Genomic DNA, 18505 nt, shown 5'->3' with positions numbered 1-18505 from the left:
AGAACTAAATTGTGTATTATCCTGCATCTAGTTATAGTGAGTTTTTTTCTCACTGTAAGTTATAAGGGTCATGGTGGCATCTGATAATAATTAACATGGACATGGACTCTGGGGCCAGAATGGCTGGGACTGAGCTACTGCCTAACTATGTGAGTATGAGCAAGTTTTGTGCCCTCTCTGTGCCAGTTTTGTGCCCTCTCTGTGCCTCAAAATGGTGATATGTGCTGAATAATTTTTGCTGTTATTACTATTGCTTCATTCCTAGAAGATGGAGGCCCAATTACAAGGGCCATGCCCAAGGCAGCTTTGACCCAGATGTGGCTGACATACCCGCCTGTCCGTGGTTACTGTCTTGTTAAAAGAATGTCAATGCATCTACTTCTTTATTTTTGCATTTTTCTGTCTGTCTCCACAAAGTCTTTCAAGTTTCCTCTCTTCCAGGTCAACCTGATCTGAATGGTTTCTCCTAAAATTATGAACTTAAATTCTGTTTCTACTTGCTAATCTTGATGGCATTCCCTCCAATCGTACCATAGATTCTCTTTCTGATCAAAAGCGTTCACTCCACCTATTTCATGCACCATTCTATTTTTTAAAAAACATGCTAAACAACCTGCTGTGTAACTGGATTACTCACACGTTGCTGTTGGGAATGTAGGATGGTATAGCCACTCTAGAAAACAGCTTAGCAGCTCCCTGAAAAGTGAATCATGGCTCCACTCCTTTCCCTCCCTGGGTGGCAGCCAGGCAGAGAGGCAGGGCAAGATCATAGCACCTCCTTTACCCTCCTTATCCTTCCTCTGGGGATGCCTGACAGGACAGGAATTTAGAGGTCCCAGTAGGGGAAGAAATTCTTTATGAGTTATTTCTTCAGTTTCTTGTAAGCTAAACCATTAACCACAGTGACTACATGCAAAAACAGAATAATGGAAGCCTGGCATCTGTCTACGTTTTTTAAACACCCCAAAATGTGAGTCTTATGCCACAGTTCTACTGAATGGAGTTTGTTTATATGGAAAGATCAATTCATGAACAATATCAAATTGGAAATTCTCACTCTTCTGAATCATCTCGCCAAAGTTTTCAGTGCTATGTTACGAGAAATTCCTACAGCTATATGAATGAAGAAGTTGTGGGCAGATCTTAAGATAAATTAAGATAATTTAAGATATTAAAGATAAATTTAATAAATGTATTATTAAGATAAATTCTTAATTTTCAGTTATATGAATGAAGAAGCTGTGGGCAGATCCTTCTTTCCCATGCAGTTTTTTCCAATTAATAATGTTGCTTTACCACAATAATACTGTTTTTTTCAGAAGATGCAGTAGCAAGCATACAATTCAATGCCATAGTTCTCTTACTGCATATGATTGCCTACTTCCTAATTTACATCCCTGTCTCCCTCACTAAACCGTGTTCCAGAACTACAGGCTGGACCCACCTCACTAACAACCAAGACACGAACAACCAAGCCATTCGCATTTTTATCAGATAAGTAAAACGAAAGAGACAAAAGCCAACCAATAAATATGATGATAGAACAGAAACAATAGAAGAAATAAGCGTAGCTAAAAGTTCTGAAAATATACGGAGCAGAAAAGGTATTAGTACTATTCTCAAACAAAAGATTTATCTACACTGGTTTTAATTCTCTTAAAAGAAAAAAAAGAAACCTACCTGTATTTATGCAACAACTGATTTCATGTCATTTTTTAAATTTACAATAATGTTACTTGCCTGGTTTGGTATTCAATTTTTGTCTTGACTGATAAAAACTTACAAATGATATAATATACTGCTTTTTGTGTCTGGTGTGCTATTGTTGACCTTTTGTCAACATGAAATACACTCTGAATTGTTTTAGTACTGATGATAAAATTGCACTGAACTACAAGTCAAAATTTGTTATGACATCATGTTTTCCTAGGTGGTCCCTTGTAATACTCAGCTATAAGTAAGCTGGGGTTAGAAGTTCGGCTGTAGGTTTTCTGAAAGAAACTAGTGCAAATATTTAGGAGTTGCAAGCTGCTCTTAACGAAGACTGGCTGTGCAGACTTTAGTTTCCTTTGTTAATACCTTAAATAACATTTTAGCTTCTCCATGTAAATATGTTGTGTCTGAGCCTCCCCCTCTTGTGGGTTTGTTTCATAAAACAGGGTCATGTGACAGTGATACCAAAGAAAAGGTGAGTATCATGGGACTACCCTGTGGATAATTTCCTTCTGATAAGAATGTGTAGAGATATTTCTCAATTATTAATTGCACTTAATGAAAATGAATTGGCTATATAAGAATTTATTACCTACGTCTTTTCCATCTAGGTTAGAGAAGGTATCTGTGACATATTTAAATCTTGATCATTAAAAAATAAATAAATAGGATTTTTTTTTTTTTTTTTTTTTTTTTTTTGAGACAGCGTCTTGCTCTGTCGCCCATGCTGGAGTGCAGTGGCGTGATCTCCGGCTCACTGGAACCTCCTTCTCCCAGGTTCAAGTGATTCTCTCGCCTCAGCCTCCTGAGTAGCTGGGATTACAGGTGTGTGCCACCATGCCCAGCTAATTTTTGTATTTTTTGTAGAGACGGAGCTTCACCATGTTTGCCAGGCTGTTCCTGAACTCCTGACCTCAGGTGATCCGCCCACCTCGGCCTCCCAAAGTGCTGGAATTACAGGCATGAGCCACCATGCCCAGTCAGATATTTAATTAATGTATGATATTTAATATTTATTGTCAAAATCAAGTTTCTTATCTAAAATATATTAGTTGAAAACAAACAAACTAATCATGCAGTTATCACGCAACCCAGCAGTTGTGTTGCTGGGCATTTATTCCAGGGAAATGAAGTCTTTTTTTTGAGACAGAATCTCTCGCTATTGCCCAGGCTGGAGTGCAGTGGCGCGATCTCGGCTCACTGCTACTTCCGCCTCCCGGCTTCACGCCATGCTCCTGCCTCAGCCTCCCAAGTAGCTGGGACTACAGGTACCCTCTACCACGCCTGGCTAATGTTTGTATTTTTAGTAGAGACAGGGCTTCATCGTGGTAGCCAGGATGGTCTCGATCTCCTGATCTCATGATCTGACCACCTCACCCTCCCAAAATGCTGGGATTACAGGCGTGAGCCACCACGCCCGGTGAGAAATGAAGTCTTATGCTTGGTACCCCACCCTCTACCCTAGCTCCTGGCAAAAAAAAAAAAAAAAAAAAAATCTGTTTCTAAATGTTCATAGCAGCTTTATTTGTAACAAATAAAGTAGTATTCCATTGTGTCATATAGCCACCCAATGGAATACCACTCAGCAGTTTAAAGAACTGAACTATTGATACATGCAACAATGCCAATAGAATCAAGGGCATTATGCTGACTGAAAAAAAGCCAATCCAAATAGTTTCATACAATATGATTTAATGTATACGTTTCTTAAAATGACCAGATGATAGAAATGGAGAATAGATTAGTGGCTGCCAGAAGTGAAGATGGGAGGGAAGTGGATGTGGCTACAAAAAGGCAACACGAAGAAAATGGCAATGGGAGTGTTCTGTATCCTGGCTGTGCTATTGTACCATAGTTCTGCAAGATGTTACCATTGGTGAAACCCGGGGAAAGAGTACTCATGATCTTTTTCTATTATTTCTTACAACTGCACATGAATTAACAATTATCTCAAAATTGTTAAAGTTTAATTTTTAAAAACGATCTGTGATTTGTATTTATCCTTTATAGTTTTCCTTTGGATTGATTTACGTATCATATTATAATGTATAGTTTGCAATATGATCTTAACATAAAAGATATCTTTTATTACTAACATATTCCACATTTGGTTATATAAAATATTCTCGTTATTAAAAAGGTTCTTTTAAGCTACTCAGTCTCATTGCATTTAGAAGACTATAAATATATAAAAATATAAACACATACACAGAGATTTCCTCTGATAGTTTTGACCTACCTTTTGATTTCCTTGTTCAAAGTGTTCTTTCCTCTGTCTTTTCTCGTATTTTAAAACTTTTCTGTCTCTTATCTTTTTTTTTTTTCTTTCTTTTTTTAAGACGGAGTCTTGCTCTGTCACCAGGCTGGAGTGCAGTGGCGTGATCTCAGTTCACTGCAACCTCCGCCTCCTGGGTTCAAGCAATTCTCCTGCCTCAGCCTCCCAAGTAGCTGGGACAACAGGCGTGCACCACCATGCCCAGCTAACTTTTGTATTTTTAGTAGAGATGGGGTTTCACCAGGATGGTCTCGATTTCTTGACCTCGTGATCCATCCACCTTGCCCTCCCAAAGTGCTGGGATTACAAGCGTGAGCCACTGCTCCTGGCCCACTTATCTTAATACTTGCAAAATTTCAAAATGAGAAAGGGGTAAATTTGGTTTTGTACATAGCATCTTTAAATACAATGCTATCCAAAGGAAGTATTGAGAGCAGCACATTGGGAATGGGAATAAAGGAAGTTCTCTCCCCAGAGAGCCGGTGCAGGGGGCCAGGGTCACATTCTGTCCTGGCACTGCTCTGGGAAGGGAACTGCAGGCCATTTGTCCTCCTCACATTGGATCACCCTCTGCAGGTTCAAGAGTGAACGGCTTGAGGGGACAGGGAAATGAAGAGATCACAAGACAGATGTACATCCAGTCTTGACACTCAATACCAGGCAGTCTTCCAAAGCCATCCTCTCCAACCCTTGGTATTGTCCTCCTTTTCCATATTTTTGGTTTCGGTGGTATGCAATGACAAACCATGGTGGCTTGAACTTTTGCCACTTCAGGATCCATTTTGCTCCTCTTCTTCCCCGATTCACTGAGTCACCACCATCCACCCACACCCGTAAGCCAAAACCTAGGAGTCCTCCTAGATTCCTCTCTCCTCCCTCCACATCAGCACGTTCTGTTGGTTCCACTCCCAGATAGAACCTTTTCTCTCCATCACCAACTCCCTGGTCCAAACCATTATTGTCTCTCAAATCTTCCAAGGTTCCCCCTCCATTCCCATTTACCATCCCTATCCCCACTCACTGTCCACATGCAGACAGAATCAGATTCTGGCATCACCTCCAGTTTACTAGACTCCAGCCAGCAGACCGAGCCTCATCTTTGACCATGTCAAGCCCTTGTGCACATACTACGGACTGTCCTCTGTCAGAATGAATGAATGCTGGCTACATTATCCTCCTTCAGATCTCAACTCAAAGGTTGCACGTCCATGGACTTTTTCAAATTAGGCACTCACATCTAAACAACCCCAGCCAACTACTCTATCACATCACCATTTTTTTTTTCCATCTTAGCATTTCTGTAAGATAACTGGAGAGTCTGATATTTACTTGTTGTTTGTCTCTTCCACCAGTATAAGTTACAGAAAAGCAGAAATTGTGTTTATCTTGATCACAGCCAAATCCCTAGCATCTGGCACAGTGTCAGCCCAGAGAAGACATTCAAAAGATATTTTTGAATGAATACATAAAACCATTTCTTCCTTTAAAAAATTGCTGTAAGTGTGGCTACGACACCATGAAAATAGGTCAAGAAGCATGAGAGCTACACAGTAGACATTTATTCACTTCAACAACATCATGGATTTCACACAAAGTTAGAGGAAGCCCTTCCCTAACAAAACAAGCATTTGCATTAGGGGAAGGAGGCTGACCTGCTCTAGGGATGAAATACATCTACCAAGAATATGGATAAAAACAAAAACAAAACAGATGGCAGAACCAAAAAACAGAGACATTAAAGGAAATGAACAATATTATACCAAGTAATGTTTATAAATCCAGATCATAAGTGAACGTAAGTTACAAAAATGGAAGTTGTAAGTATTGTTATTCTTGTACTTTTCACACAAACAGAATTTTTAGAAAAGCTTAAAGCCAGGGAGTGCTAGAGAGTTTCTGTATGGCAGGCAAGAATTCTTCCTTTTGAACAAGACTGAAAAACCTCAGGACAGAAAGTATATCTTTTAAAAACTGATTTCATAGTAATGTTTCTATATATTTTGAAGCACCTTTATACATTTAGAGCATATCAAATTAGTTCATTTATTTCCCTGTTCATAAAAAAGTACATTCACAGAATTAGTGTACTCAGAATAAAAAATAAACAGAGGAAATGAGAACTAACTCAAGTTAATAACAACATCTTCAAGGACAAGTTTGGTCACTTAAAAACTAAGTTTTGTTTTGTTTTGTTTTGCTTGTTTTTAATTACCCCTTTCATACTTAATATTTCAAATATAGCTAGTTCAGCAGGACTGCTTTTCAGTATCACAGTAAGTACAACCCAATACAAGATCATCCAAAAACACATTGACACTTCCAAGACACTGGCATGGGGTCCATGGAGTTTTGTGCGTAAAATTTTAAAAACCCTTCCTACAGTGATGTTTAAGGCCAGAAGCATTCATTTCTCAACTTTGTATCAATCCAGGATCCATCAGACTAGGTTTCATTAGGCAAGAGAGTAGTTCGTTCCTCTTCCGTGCTGAGGATGTTTTGAGAGTTAGACCTACATTGAAGGAAAGAAGAGATGAATATCAATATTTCTCATCTTAAAAACAAACAAACAAACAAACAAACAAACAAAATGCCAGTACCTGTATCTCCATCCAACTATCTTTTTAAAAAAGTATCTACTGCCTGGGCGAGGTGGCTGACGCCTGTAATCCTAGGGAGGCCAAGGTGGGCAGATCACTTGAGGTCAGGAGTTTGAGACTAGCCTGGCCAACATGGTGAAATCCTGTCTCTACTAAAAATACAAAAATTAACAGGGCATGGTGGCCCACACCTGTAATCTCAGCTACATGGGAGGCTGAGGCAGGAGAATCGCTTGAACCCAGGAGGCAGAGGTTGCAGTGAGCTGAGATTGTGCCACTGCATGCCAGTCTGGGTGACAGAGCAAGTCACCATCTCAAAAAATAAAAATTAAAAGAGTATCTACCAACTGATGAGCCTCAGAGTGCCTAGAAATCCACGGACTGAAAGAATAAACGTAAAATGTTATTTATTTTCCACTTGCACTGGCTAACTTTTAAAGAGAGAAAAAAAGCCCCCAAATTGACCATACCTTCTTCTCCTTGAATACTCCAGTAGATAAAACAAGCCCATGGCTAATCCCTTAAACACAATTAAAAGTACTGATTAATGTGAATTTTCCAAGTCAAGTTTTTCCACAAATATAAGGAAAATGAAAATAAAAGACTGATTACTCACACTTATCAGAGCCCATAGACCTTGTACAGCTGCTGCCCATTCAAAACCGATTTTCTCATACAGAAATCCACCCAGCGTTGGTCCTAAAAAAGCGCTAACAATAGAAAGAAAGTATTCAATAGTGCAAAAAATACATAATTACTTCATAAAAAAACACATGATCCTTCAACTGTAAGTATTCATAAAACTGGAAGATAAGTACCAAAGAAAAAACTAATTCCTGGACACAGCATTCAGTAAAAGAAAATAATTCTACCTGATAATGACATTCAACATTTTTTAACAGTTGTGAAATTATTACTGCTTCTTAAAAGTAGATGGCTTACATAAAAATAAAAAAGATGAAACAGGTTTAAAAAATTCTTTATATTATTCTATTCTCAGTATTTGCAACTAATATAACTCAATTCAAAACAATATATTACATTGGTTAGCATAGTTACCCTTCTGGTAGAAGGTAAAAATAAACAAATGAATGAATAAATGAATAAACTGTAAAAATTAGAGACATGTTTCTATTAAAGGAACTCGTAAATATCACTTAAATAAGATAAAGTATATGAAACCATTTTGACTAAGTATTAAACTGTTGGTATAGGCATTGATTGTTGAGTGAGAGGGTATGGATTAGAACTCTGGCTTTCCCCTAGAGGAACTGTTTGTCTTTGAGAAACTCATCTGATCTCTCAGTGTTTCAATTTCTTCATCAACTAAAATAGGGACAGTATTAATATTTTCCATCTTGCAAGTACGAATGAAATTAAATGATGCTGGGCACAGTGGCTCATGCCTGTAATCCCAGCACTTTGGGAGGCCAAGGCAGGCAGATCACCTGAGGTCAGGAGTTCAAGACCAGCCTGGCCAACATGTTGAAACCCTGTCTCTACTAAAAATACAAAAATTAGCCAGATGTGGTGGCGGGCACCTGTAATCTGAGCTACTCAGGATGCTGAGTCAGAAGAGTCTCTTGAACCTGGGAGGCGGAGGTTGCAGTGAGCCAAAATCGCACCATTGCACTCCAGCCTGGGTGACGAGAGTGAAGCTACATCTCAAAAAAAAAAAAAAAAGAAAGAAATTAAATGACTACTCACCCAATTGACCACATTGCACTGAAAAGACCTGATACAAGTCCCAATGTACTTAATTCCTCTTCAAACCCATTTTCACTGCAAAAAGAGACATGAATGTATCCATTATTAAAAGGAAAACCTGTGTGAAAGAAAAAATTGTATGATAGATCAATTAAGATAAACCAAGGATAATCTGGAAAAAACCAACAGCAAGAACACTCCACTTCTGAGATAAAAAGGAAATCTAATTTAAAAGAATTTTCATAGTTACATTTAGTCCATGGTTTTCTAGAAATAATTCTTCTACATATATATGATATTAAGAAGCATGGCTTGTTTGCATTAAATACTTATAAAAATATACAATTAAGAAATTCTTAAAATGAGATGAAGATGGAAAGAGAACAAAGACAACTTTAAAAAAACAGAGATAGCTCCTTATTCCCATGAGAACTATTGAACTGACCCAGCACAGCCACAGTACTTAGTGCTCTTCATCATCACACCTATTAAACAAAAGAATGATGACCAGGTGACACATGCTGGTCACTCTAGGCTCTCTCATGGACCTCCTCCATGAAAGAGGAACAATGCTGAGACCTATCTATTTTGCTTTAGCTTTTCACAATTACATACATACTGAGGCATACATCAAGCCAGATATCTGTCCACAACCCATTTTAGCTATTAATGTACTATGATCATTTCTATTAGTGTATTATTACTATTTATATCATGATATCATATGCTACAAAATCATGAAGATTTGACATTGGGGCAAAAATATCCAACATGTTGCAAAACTGAGAAATTCAAGAAAGCCTGTGATACTACTTATTCACAATACAGCTCTTCAAGCAATGGAAGTAACTTACTGTGCACAACTGAGAATTTCCGGGAAAGTTGGAATTATACTCATTCCGGCAGAGATGCCATTTACAACTAATATCAGCACCAGCAGCCAAAGCTGACTGCAAAAGGGTTTTGGAGAAAACAAATACAAAGAAAAACATTAGCATTTTAAGAAACACAAAGCTTAATGCTAAGGAAGTGAGGATCCCAGATATGTTATTTTCACTGATTATGTGCCTAGTCTCATTCCCATTCCCATCTAACCCATTTCCTTCAGTGAGAGTGCCTTTTAGCTCCTTACAGTTTTTGGGGGTCTGGGGGGAATTCATCCTGATATCTCCATCTTTTTGGTCCTTTGGTTATATATATCACATGTCTGGAGCCAACCTGGCTTCTTCTCACCAGACAAAATCCCTTCAAAATTGGTGAAAATTTCAGTACTAATACTGTTCTTCCAATCACTTGGCTTTGAACTTCAATTAATTTAAAAATGGCATAGAAGGAGAGGTAAAAGAAGAGTCAGGAAACACATTTGTTCCATATGAGGAGACTATGCCAGTTACTTAATACATGTTACCAGATTTAATCCTTGTGATGTAAGTACTATTATCAGCTCCTTTTTGTAGATGAGAAAACTGAGGCTCTTGGAAGTTAAGTGGTTTGCTTACTAGTACATGGCAAAGCCAAAACGTAAACTCAGGTCTGAAGGACTCTGAAACCCCTTCCTTTCCGTGTTACTATGTTTTATCCCAGAAGTACCTGAAAAGGTCTAAGAAGTTCATTTTATTTTAGCAACTAAATTACATTAAGCAAGGTTTAATAGGCAGCTACTACATGCTAAGGATGATACAGAAACAAAAAACAGATTTGGTCCCTGCCTCAAGGAAAAAGAATAGAAAAAAACAAAAATATATTCTAAGAACTATCAAGTAAAGGTAAGTAGCAACAAATTCTCTTTTAAAAAGAAAGTATAAACAAGTATGTACAATTGAAATACAGAAGGAGAATATGCATTTTTGTCATTTGAGACAGATTTTATGCGTTTTTTTCTGCTTCTCCCACTGCTAGCTTCTAGTAGGGTAAAATATTGTCAGCCTAACAATTCAATAGAGTACTAAAGTTAATTATTTAAATATTAATATTCCAAATACTAAACTATACCAGTGTTAAAACAAAATTTTTTGAAATAATTCCTAATGTTATTTAGCCAAACATACAGAAGAAGAAAAAAAACTACCTTTTAATATGCAAGACTGGGACAGGCCCTAAGAGTATGTAGCACCCAGCCGTGATTAAGTTGCCAAACACCAGAAGCCATTTCCTTAGAGGCTGGTAAGGAGAAAGAGAGTCAAAATGAGTCTTAGAGCCAAAGACCCTCCATAATCAAACAATATAAAACATTAGTAAAAAACACAAATCATGATATTCAAAAACCCCAATACAATGAAGAAAACAAAACTTTACATTGATTTATTTATTTATTATTTATTTATTTTTTATTTTATTTTTTATGCTTTTGAGACGGAGTCTCGCTTTGTCACCCAGGCTGGAGTGCAGTGGTGCGATCTCGGCTCACTGCAAGCTCCGCCTCCCGGGTTCATGACATTCTCCTGACTCAGCCTCCCGGGTAGCTGGGACTACAGGTGCCCGCCACCACACTTGGCTAATTTTTTTGTGTTTTTTTAGTAGAGACGGGGTTTTACCATGTTAGCCAGGATGGTCTCAATCTCCTGACCTCGTGATCCACCTGCCTTGACCTCCCAAAGTGCTGGGATTACAGCAGTGGGAAAATAAGGAGATGATAAACTCGCAAGCAAGGACGATATATAACAAGACAGAAAGTGAACAAAGGACAAAGATTTCTTAGCAGGGGAGTGTATTGCAAATCAGATTTTGCACATGAGGAACTATTACAAATATAACAACAAAAAAACTAACTATAAAATGCAATGACCAGCCAGGCGCGGTGGCTCACACCTATAATCCCAACAGTCTGGGAGGCCGATGTCAGAAGATTGCTTGAGCTCACAAGTTTGAGACCAGCCTAGCCAACATGGTAAAACCCAGTCTCTACTAAAAAAAGCACAAAAATTAGCCAGGCATGGTGGTAGATGTCTGCAATCCCAGCTACTCAGGAGGCTGAGGCAGGAGAATTGCTTGAACCTGGGAGGCAGAGGTTGCAGTGAGCCAAGATCATACCACTGCACTCCATCCTGGGCAACAGAGCAAGATTCTGTCAAAAAAAAAAAAAACAAAAAAACCAGTGACTACAAAAAAAAACCCTACCAGGTATTAATAGTTACAATACCTAGAAAAATCACATCATTAAAAAATTATCTGCTAGAGACTGAATGCTTATATCCCCCTAAAATTTATACATTAAATCTTAACACCCAATGTGATGGTATCTGGAGGTGAGCCTTTGGGAGGTGATTAGGTAATGAAGGTGCAGCCTTCATGAATAGGATTCGTATCCCTATACAAGAGGTCACAGAGAGCTCCCTTGCCTGTTCCAACATGGTGAGGTTACAGTGAAAGATGACAATCTGTGTGCCAGGCAACAGGCCCTCATCAGACATCAGATCTACCAATGCCTTAATCTTGGACATTTTGGTCTCCCCAATTGTGAGAAATAAATTTCTATTGTTTATAAATCCTCTCAGTTTATGGTATTTCATTACAGTACCCTGCATGGACTAAGATTGTATCCAGTAAAACTATCCCTTCTAAACTACTTGAATCAGGACAAAAATTACAGGGGTACCATATCCGCTCAGTTATGTAAGATTATGTCTGAAAACCAAGCTCCAAACACTGTTTAAGATACTTGCTTTTTGACATCTGGGTTACTAAGTAATCTGCAAGTAAATCAGTTCTTGATAAATAAATATGCAAATGAAATGAAGGGAAATACAAAATATAAGCCCTAAAACCACAGAAGTTTAAGATTTGACTAGCAGTACTAATTCTGTGCTCTCATCATCTGTACCGAATGGTTTAAACCTGGTTGAAAGAGAACAGAAGGGTATTTTTTTTTTTTAAACAGAAAGGCTATGAGATAACCAGTGCATGTTTATGTGGTCAATTTTTTCACTCACACAGAAAATCTAAATGATCTCCTCCTAAAGAAGAAATCTCTCAGTTTGATCAAGTCTGTAATAGCCTCTAGGACTTTGCCCTATTTATTAAGATCAATCCATTTTTTTTACATCAAAAGAGTTTTTTCCTTTAGAGAGTCTAATCTAGGAGCCGGATGTGGTGGCACATGCCTATAATCCCAGCTACCTAGGAGGCTGATGCAGGAGGATCACTTGAGACCAAGAGTTCAAGGCTGCAGTAAGCTATGATCGCGCCACTGCCCTCCAGTCTGGATGACAATGTTGGGGGAAGAAATTAGAAAAAGAAAGTCTAATCCAATTTTTTTTTTTTTTAAGCATAAGACTCTGCCTCTTTTCCCAGGTGAAGCAATTTAAAGTGAATTGGTTTAGTGTGATAGCTGACCCTTAGGATGATAGAAGATACTGCAACCTGTCCCTAGTCCAATTGAATATATCAAGTCTAACCAGTGCACCCCTAGAGTTCCAAAGGAGCAATTGGAAAACCACTGCTCTAAACATGCAAAAGTGACTCAAATATAAATTAAGTGTACCTACTGGCATTTTATCACTTAGGAGACCAAATAGTGGTGAAGAGATGGCATAGGACAGTGCCAGACCCAGGAATACTAGTCCCACATATCCAGCTGGTAAATTAAACTGTAAAAGAAATCCTATATTAAAGTTACATAATTAAGTCATTTTTAAGTAAACATCCCTCTTTTCCTTCTACCATTTCTTTAGCTCTTGTTATTACCATGAGTCTACTAATAATATTCTGCATTGTCCTAATTTTCATCTTACCTTTGAAAATGCGTTACTTTTTCTCTATGGGAGGACAACCTAACCAGAAGTCAGAAGAGTAGATTTTTTCTTTGTAGCCTTTGGCATTAAACATATTTTGCTTCCATAACTCAGAGCATTTTTATATGTAAATTAATGTTTTGCAAACTTCAATGTGCATAAAAATTACCTGGAGAACTTGCTAAAAGAGATTCTTGGATTCCAACCATAGGGTTTCTGATTCAGAAAAAGAGGAAAATAAATTTCTAAAGATTTCTTAGGTTGGAGTTGGGTAATGGGATGGGCTGCAGCACTTCAACCTAAAAAGGGGGCAGCAGTGATGAGGCACCACCAATAGCCCTGAGGGAGTCAATGTCTGATGTAAAACTGGGTATGGTGGCGCATGCCTGTAATCCCAGCATTTAGGGAGACTGAGGCAGGTGGATCACTTCAGGTCAGGAGTTTGAGACAAGCCTGGCCAACATGATGAAACCCCATCTCTACTAAAAAATACAAAAATTAGCCTACTGTGGTGGCGCATGCCTGTAACCCCAGCTACTCAGGAGGCTGAGGCAGGAGAATCGCTTGAACCCGGGAGGCAGAGGCTATGGTGAGTCGAGATCATGCCACTATACTCCAGCCTGGGTGACACAGCAAGACTCTGTCTCAAAAGCAAAAAAAAGTTCTGATACAGTCCATCATCAGCCAGAAACAAGAAGGGCCTATACTACCTCCCATACCACAAATGGATTGATTGTAGTTATCTTTGAGGAAACCTCCTGTCTTCCTCATCTTTTTAAAATAAATTACATTTTCTTGAGAAACAACAACAGAAAAGATTTCTTATAAGATATACACAAACAACTTGGATTTCCCAGAGATTAGTTATAGATTTTTTTCGTTCTTTAGACACAACTTCTTAAAAGCACAGAAAAACAGCTGAAAAATACAGGTTATTGACGATCTAAATGGACTGTGTCAGTATAATCACAAAACATTTTTCTTATGGGTGTCACACGTGTCCATGTGAAGAGACCACCAAACAGGCTTTGTGTCAGCAATAAAGCTTTTTAATCACCTGGGTGCAGGCGGACTGAGTCTGAAAAAGGAGTCAGCAAAGTGAGACGGGTGGGGCAGTTTGATAGGATTTGGGTAGCTAGTGGAAAATTACAGTTAAAAGTGGTTATCTCTTACGGGCAGGGGCGGAGGTCACAAGGTGCAGGGTGGGGAGATCATAAAACTCATTGCCCAGGGGAGGAATGTCACAAGGTCAATTGACCAGTTGGGGTGGGGCCGGAACAAATCACAATGGTAAAATGTCATCTTTTGTGGTTCTTCAGTTGCTCCAGGTCATCTGGATGTATACATGCAGGTCACAGGGGTTATGATGGCTTAGCTTGGGCTCAGAGGCCTGACTTTGGGTAACTTATGGTACTCACTGGCCAAAGGCAATATTATATTACTGTCTAAATCTTGGACCAGGCACTAAAATAACAGTCTCCAAGTTTACCTGTTAAGTTCCCCAAACTGTCTTCAGTGATTTCAAGGGGTAGTGTAAAATTATAAGAAAAATTAATTTTAATCTTTATATTCTATGATCAGTAAATGTTCAGAAAGCATTTGAAATGACCATATTAGTACTTTATTGATATTAGAAAGTATATTGAAACTTAAGTTTCTGTGCTATTTTAAATCTAGTACCTCAAAGTCATTATGGGCCAAAGTTAGTCATTTTTGCCTTTTATCAACACATATTAATTGTCCAGTGTAATTAACTACCACACCTTGTAATGGACTTCACTGTATCCGTAATAATATTTTTTTCAAAAATATCTAAGAACAAATTTCGATGACTTCAAACTTTTAGAATTCAACATTTTATTTTTTAATTCTAGGGATACTTGGTTCCTTTCTCAAATCCTAGAATAACACAGTCCGTAGTCATCTGATTATATGAAGTAGCCTAAAAAGTCAGTGGACCCAGGGGGGATCTGTTACAGAAGAAGCACATCTTACATCAAATGAGCTACTGTGTACCCCTAATGTCTCACTGCAATTCAAACAAACAGAGGAAAAGTATCCTTGTTAAGCAGCATGGATGATGCCCAAGCTAGACCTACAATGACATGAGCAAGGTCTTGGAAAGAAGGAAACTAATGTTTTGGCCACTTGGTGAAAGACTTCTTTCATTTTTACTGAATCAGATCCCTAGTTCACAGGCACAGCAGAGACGGACAGGCTACCTCGGTGTGTAGTGTCCATTCTGCCTCCTTCTCCCAGCCACGCAAGGGTCTTTCCACAGAGCAGGGCCCAAGAACAAGCAGTTACATCCACCTGCTACAATGCAGCACTCTTCAGCAATCAGGCAACTTACCTTCTCCAAAACAAAGAGAGACAGAGTAGGATCAAGGAAGCCAAAACACGAGCTGAGTGAGTTGATGACTAAGGCTATAAGGCCAACTTTGGGTAAAGCAATCAGTTTCCAGAATGAGTGTTCACCTGGATCAGACTCTTTGGGGAAAAAAGAAAAAAAAAAAAACAAAGCAATTAAAATATCTTAATTTTAACTTATTTGGAAAACTGGTAAGACCATCTTTATCTGGTAATGAACACAACTCAACCTCTGAGTTTGCCTAAAATTGTACACAATCTGCACTTGCATATACATTATTCAAACCTAGAGGCCACATTCAATTTATCAAAAACAATTTCCCAAATTAGAAAGAATCAACTGGAATCGAGATGTAACGATTATACTCATCCTGGCCAGAGATAATATCAGGTTTAGACATTGTATTAATCTGTTCTCACACTGCTAATAAAGACATACCTGAGACTGGGTAATTTATAAAGGAAAGAGGTTTAATAAACTCAAAGTTCCACATGGCTGGGGAAGCCTCACAATCATGGTGGAAGACGAAGGAAGAGTAAAGGGACATCTTACATGGCTGCAGGCAAGAGAGCTTGTGCAGGGGAACTCCCATTTATAAAAATATCAGATCTTGTGAGACTTATTCACCACCATAAGAACAGTATGGGGGAAACCACGCCCATGATTTAATTACCTCCACCTGGCCCCACCTTTGACATGTGGGGATTATTACAGTTCAAGGCAAGATTTGGGTGGGGATATGGCAAAATCATATCAGACATGAAAGCTTTTTTTTTTTTTTTTAAGAGATGGAGTGACATGAAAGCAACATATCAGACATGAAAGCTTTTTTTTTTTTTAAGAGATTGCTCTGTCACCCAGGCTGGAGTGCAGTGGTGTTATTATAGTTCACTGCAGCCTCCAACTCCTGCACTCAAGTGATCCTCCTGCCTCAGCTTCCCAAGTAGCTGGGACTACAGGTGTGCACTACCTCAACCAGCTAATTTAAAAATTTTTTAGAGATGGGGTCTCCATATGTTGCCCAGACTGGTCGCAAATTTTTGGACTAAAGTGATCTCCTTTGACAGCCATGACAGCCTTCATTTATCCCCATTTCTCCCACAATATCCTGCACAGTTCATTATTCTATAAATACTTGTTGAATCACGACCAAATATGGAGCAAAGTGCAAAAACATCATGAAGTGTGGTTCAACTATTTTAAGTGTTATCCTTAGATTTTTTCAGGATATAAGAGATAAAGTGAAACCTTGGTTAGTGTTTGTTTGTTTTTGTTTTCTGTTTTTTTGTTTGTATTTTTTTTTTTTTTTTGAGACAGAGTCCCACTCTGTCACCCAGGCTGGAGTACAGTGACGCGATCTCAGCTCACTGCAACCTCCGCCTCCTGGATTCAAGCAATTCTCCTGCCTCAGCCTCCAGAGTAGCTGGGATTACAGGTGCACGCAATACGTCTGGCTAATTTTTGTATTTTTAGTAGAGACAGGGTTTCACCATGTTGGTCAGGCTGGTCTCGAACTCCTGACCTCGGGACCCATCCACGTTGGCCTTCCAAAATGCTGAGATTACAGGCATGAGCCACCGTGCCTGACCAGTGTTAGTTTCTTAATTATGAACCAAGTATTCAATGGTGAAATAAATCTGAGCACATCCTTGACGCTCAACTACAGAAACTACAGGATGTAGTTGGACTTAGAAAGAGGAGAAACACCACTGTGTGGCTCAGTGAGGTATTGCCAGCAGGGAGACAAGTTGGTGTGATTTTTGAATTGTATATACTAAGGATATTAGTCACTTTTAAAATAAAAATTATAAAAGATTATAATTTTAATTGGTTACATTTATTGTGAAAGTAAGAAGTATCATGTATTTATGGTAAAAAATAAATCATTATTGCATAATAGTCCCTGTTCCTAAAATTCAGGGTGAGAAAAGGAGTTGTCATAGTGAGCATATGTTAAAACATCCATGAAAAAGAAACATAATTAGTATAATTAAGCTGTTGAAGACCAAGTAATGAAAACTTGGGGTACTTGCTTGAAGGGACATGACTCCCTGGCTGACAAAACCTGCCACAGGAAGTTACTGTTAGAGATGGGGAATAGGGTTGTCCTCAAGTGTGAGGGGGCAGGAAAAATGCTGAGCACTATGGCACTACCTACACCAAATCTAGTCCAGTAATCGAAAAAGTTTAGAAAAACTCCCCAGAAAAGGGCCGGGCACACTGGCTCACGCCTGTAATCCCAGCGCTTCGGGGGGACGAAGTGGGTATATCATGAGGTCAAGAGTTTGAGACCAGCCTGGCCAACATGGTGAAACCCTGTCTCTACTAAAAATATAAAAATTAGCCAGGTGTGGTGGCACAGGCCTGTAATCCCAGCTACTCTGGAGGCTGAGGCAGGAGAACTGCTTGAACCTGGGAAGCGAAGGTTGAAATGAGCCAAGATTGCGCCACTATATTCCAGCCTGAGTGACAGAGCAAGACTGTCTCAAAACAAACAAACAAAAAAAAGAAACCCCTCCGCCCCCAAAAAGGTAATAAAATCAAGTTTTGCAGGATAAGTAAGGGTTAGGTAGAGTAGAAGAAAGATATTCCAGATCATATGACTCCTCTACTTAAATCTAACAATAGGCCAGGCACAGTGGCTCACATCTGTAATCCCAGCACTTTGAGAAACCAAGATGGGAGGATCACTTGAAGTCAGGAGTTCGAGATTAGACTGGCCAAGATGGTGAAACCCTGTCTCTACTAAAAATACAAAAATTACCCAGGTGTGGTGGCATGTACCTGTACTCCCAGCTACTTGAGAGGCTTAAGCTTGAGATTTCCTTGATCCCGGGAGGCAGAGCTTGAAGTGAGCCAAGATTACACCACTACACTCCAGCCGGGGTTACAGACTCCGTTTCAAAAAAAAAAAAAAAAAAATCTAACAATAACTCCCAATGGCTTTCAGGATAACATTCACATTTCATGGATTTAAGGATTTTTTTATTTTAAAAAATATCAAGTAAAAATTGTCTCTATTTATGGTATAAAACATTATATTTTGATATATGTATACATTGTGGAATAACTAAATGAAGCTAATTAACATGCTTTGCCTCACATACTTTTT

General features: G+C 38.7%; 1 protein-coding gene across 5 annotated transcripts in view; it reads right to left on the bottom strand.

The window, feature by feature from the left end:
- Positions 1–5525: 5525 nt before the first annotated feature.
- SLC18B1 (solute carrier family 18 member B1) overlaps positions 5526–18505 on the bottom strand; it is a 29616-nt gene continuing 16636 nt past the window's right edge. For 3 of the 5 annotated variants that reach the window (XM_030929389.1, XM_030929388.1, XM_030929393.1), the window contains 8 exons: positions 15376–15512; positions 12777–12878; positions 10361–10452; positions 9147–9242; positions 8293–8367; positions 7202–7295; positions 7056–7105; positions 5526–6497 (listed from right to left, as the gene is read on the bottom strand). In XM_030929389.1, coding sequence (XP_030785249.1) covers positions 6431–6497; positions 7056–7105; positions 7202–7295; positions 8293–8367; positions 9147–9242; positions 10361–10452; positions 12777–12878; positions 15376–15512 — 713 coding nt within the window. In that variant the 3' untranslated portion in view covers positions 5526–6430. The remainder of the gene's footprint in view (positions 6498–7055; positions 7106–7201; positions 7296–8292; positions 8368–9146; positions 9243–10360; positions 10453–12776; positions 12879–15375; positions 15513–18505) is intronic. The other 2 variants (XM_030929390.1, XM_030929392.1) reach the window with 2 other exon arrangements.

Source organism: Rhinopithecus roxellana, chromosome 4 (assembly GCF_007565055.1).
Source record: "Rhinopithecus roxellana isolate Shanxi Qingling chromosome 4, ASM756505v1, whole genome shotgun sequence".
Lineage (NCBI taxonomy): Eukaryota > Metazoa > Chordata > Mammalia > Primates > Cercopithecidae > Rhinopithecus > Rhinopithecus roxellana.
The sequence above is the reverse complement of the archived record's forward strand: the minus strand, read 5'-3'. Positions and strand labels throughout refer to the sequence as shown.